The sequence below is a fragment of the Oratosquilla oratoria genome, unplaced genomic scaffold (assembly GCF_046742065.1).
Source record: "Oratosquilla oratoria isolate Oo_2021 unplaced genomic scaffold, ASM4674206v1 SCAFFOLD92, whole genome shotgun sequence".
NCBI classification, from domain to species: domain Eukaryota; kingdom Metazoa; phylum Arthropoda; class Malacostraca; order Stomatopoda; family Squillidae; genus Oratosquilla; species Oratosquilla oratoria.
This window is the reverse complement of record NW_027467756.1, coordinates 157,960-161,373: the sequence shown is the minus strand read 5'-3', so window position 1 is coordinate 161,373 and position 3,414 is coordinate 157,960. Positions and strand designations below refer to the sequence as shown.

Below are 3,414 nucleotides of genomic sequence, written 5' to 3'. Positions count from 1 at the left end.
CGTTTTTGTAGTCGTTTTTTTATTTGTCTGATTTCGTCTCATTGAGTTTTGTGGTTTTTCTGGTCTCTCGTGGCTGTTCGATTTTTTATTTGGATAATTCGACTTTGGATATTTAAGGATTTGAATTCATTGATTTGTTAGCATGGAGCAAGAAGAAAATGTAGCTATGGCCGTACAAATCAGGGCTCCACCATTTATGTTTGAAAGCGTCGAAGCATGGTGTTCAATATTAGAAGCTCAATTCCATTTGAATCGAGTGCACAATCAGAATACTATGTTTTATCATGCGCTGTCAGTTCTGCCTACGGAAGTAGTGGCTAAGCTCCCGAGGGAAGTTATGGATACTAAGGAATTTAAAGCACTACGGCAACCTCTTATCAGTATAGCTTTTGTAATTGATTATTAAGTACTTGAGTGTTGAGTCGTCCACGTCAAGTGGAGGGAGTTGTTGGTGCTGCCGGTGACACGTTGTTGGTTGGTTGGTTGAGAGGTTGAGTTGGGAAAGTTGAGTTTTCTGTTTTGGGTAATTCGTTGTATATTTGAATATACTTACCTTTTTTCGTTTGAAATTACTGTTTTGATTACAGCTTTGTTGAGTTAATTCCTTCTCATTCTCACAAAGAGTGTAACATGAAGCGAGCCAGGAGTGAGAGGAAGATCACCTCGTTCTTCAAGGCAAAAGTGATCCAGAAGAGTGATGATGGTGAACATGACAGCAATGAACCCGAGAAACATCCAGGCACTTCAACATCAACAGCTGTCGGACCTTACATCGAAGCTGACGTTGCCGTTAAGGAGCATGAGGACGAGGAGCTCTCTTCTACTCCTGGCACACTGACACTGCCTGCAGCTCCAGTTGACGTTGCGAGTTTCATTGGAAACAAAATGGCTACAGACGCCGAGATAATGGCCATAATCTATCAGAAGGCCCCGTCTGCTGAATCGCTACCCCTCTGTGACGAAGGTGGTCATAGAAGGCGATTCCAGCCAATCTGGTGCTCCACATACCCCTGGCTCAAATACTCACAACTGAACAAGGGCGGATACTGTATAGCCTGTGTTGTGTTCGGCGGGGACACGGGCGGACTTGGAGACCAGAGGCTGGGCATCTTGGTGTTAAAACCAATGTGCAAATACAAAAAGGCCACCGAAGTGCTCAGCAACCACAACGCGCGCGGATATCATGCGGCGGCTATGTCGAAAATGGAGGGGTTTGTCTACACTGTACGAAACCCGACGAGGGCTGTGGACACTATGCTACACTCGAAGAGGAAGGAGCAGGTCGAAACCAACCGGCGCCTGCTGGTTCCAGTCATTGAGACCATCCTCTTCTGCGGACGAAATATGCTGCCCCTCCGTGGACATCGGGATGACGGTCCATTGGACCTCTCTGTTCCGAGCAACACCGGAGAGGGAATCTTTAGAGCGCTGCTACGTTATCGAGCCCAGGGAGGAGATTCCGACCTCACCCACCTCCTCATCAGCTCTGTCAGCCGGACCGGGATTTCTACCCTCATCAGCAAGACCATTCAGAACGAGTTGATCGATATCACAGGTGGGTCACACATGGAAGTCACACCATAAAATAGCTCTCTTATTCTTTGAGTAAAATACATGCTGTGGGCAGATGTTACTGAGACCTATTTTGCTTCGCAGGTAGATTGGTGCAGGAGGAGATCTTGGCAGGAGTGTCGGGGGTATATGCAGTGCTAATGGACGAGACCACTGACGTCTCAGGGAAGGAACAAGCAACCATCATCATTCGACACGTCAAAGAAGATGTCAAGGAGGATTTCCTCGCTTTCGTTCATGCCCATGATCTCACTGGTGAAGGCCTGGCCCAACTGCTCATCCACGCCGTCGAGGGCCTCGGTTTGGAGATGTCAAAATGCCGAGGGCTAGGCTTCAACGGGGCGAGTGCCATGATGGGGAAGTTCAGAGGTTGTGCCGCCATCATCATGCAGCAATACCCCCTAGCGAAACCGATCCACTGTTTCAGTCACCGACTGAACCTGGTGCTGACTAAGGCCTGTGATGTCAAAGAAGTCAAACTCGCCCTCCAGACGCTGAACGAGGTGTACATCTTCATCCATTCCAGCAACATGGATGACACGTGAAGCTATCCTCAGCCAAGCGGGAAAAGCTGGTGCCCCTATGCCCCACCAGATGGGTCGAGCGACACGATGCTGTCCTCGTGTTCATCGAGTTTCTGCCTCTCATCGCTATTTTTCTGGAGGATGAGATGAAGTTGGATGCCAACGCCGGACTCCTACTCGCTGCGATTCGGGACCCCTTTCTCGTTGGGTTGGTTGTGGCCGAGTCCGTTTTGGCACACACGCTTCAGCCAAGCAGAATCCTACAGAAAAAGGAAGGTGACCTGGTATGTGCGTACGCACTGATTCGTGAAATTGGTACTCTATTCGCCAAATTTAGAGCGGATGCCGAGGTGTACTTCCACGCTGTGTTCGTGAAAGCCGAAGATCTTCTAGTTGAAGTGGGCTCAGCTCACGATGGCATCCCTATTCCCAGAGTCTGTGCACGACAGACACAACGCGCGAATGTCCCAGCGGCATCTGCTGAGGAGTACTATCGGCGCTCGGTGTATATTCCGTTCGTTGACCATGTGGTCGCTGAGTTGAAGAGCAGATTTGATGATGACACTGTGCCCGTTGCTCTCCAATTGAAAGAGCTGCTCAGGGGCTCAACAGCAAACGTGGATGCTGTTCTTAAAGCCACTAAACTCTACGAAAGTGACGTTGAGTCACTTTTGCTCGTGCAGACGGAAACACATCGGTGGACATGTTCCGCTCCGGCCTTCGAATCTGTCAAGAAAGCAAAGGAATACGCCGAGGCCCGTATGTTTCCGAACACCGCGAAGCTCCTTACCATCCTACTGACCCTGCCAGTCTCAAATGCAGAAGCCGAACGATCGTTCTCAGCCCTGAAACGCCTGAAGACATACTTGAGGAGCACCATAGGTCAGGATCGCCTCAACGGCCTCGCACTACTCGCCGTCCATAACGATGTAGATGTTCCTGTTGATCGTGTGATCAACAAGTTTGCGGAAAGGAACCGCCGTCTTCTCTTTGCTTAGGCTGCAGTGTGATTAATCCTTTCAGTGTAATAACCTTTGCATGTTACTTTTAAGACTACTATTATAGGTAATATTATAAAGTATAATGCTTACTGTCTTATATATATATTCTACATTTAAATTGAGGTCTAATGTCTCTAGGTCTCTAGCTATTAATTTCTTACTTTCAATAAAGTTTTGATAAGATACAAAATTCCTCTCTCATTTGAATCCGAAGAGAAACACTGGCACCTAGAGCAGATGGTTATGCCCATTCATTTAGGTCAGTCCGCCAGTTATTAACAAATAAGAATCCCGTGAGTGGAGAAACGGTAATGCTA

At 48.0% G+C, this 3,414-nt stretch overlaps 1 protein-coding gene across 1 annotated transcript; it reads left to right on the top strand.

Moving 5' to 3' along the window:
- The first annotated feature begins 2,242 nt into the window (after positions 1 to 2,242).
- LOC143024104 (52 kDa repressor of the inhibitor of the protein kinase-like) lies at positions 2,243 to 3,094 on the top strand. Its single transcript, XM_076182872.1, has one exon. It carries the CDS (start codon positions 2,243 to 2,245, stop codon positions 3,092 to 3,094), a length of 852 nt encoding a protein of 283 aa, XP_076038987.1.
- Positions 3,095 to 3,414: the final 320 nt, after the last annotated feature.

Excerpts from the sequence above, each read along its gene's own strand:
- LOC143024104 (XM_076182872.1), top strand. The coding sequence starts at position 2,243 with ATGAAGTTGGATGCCAACGCCGGACTCCTACTCGCTGCGATTCGGGAC.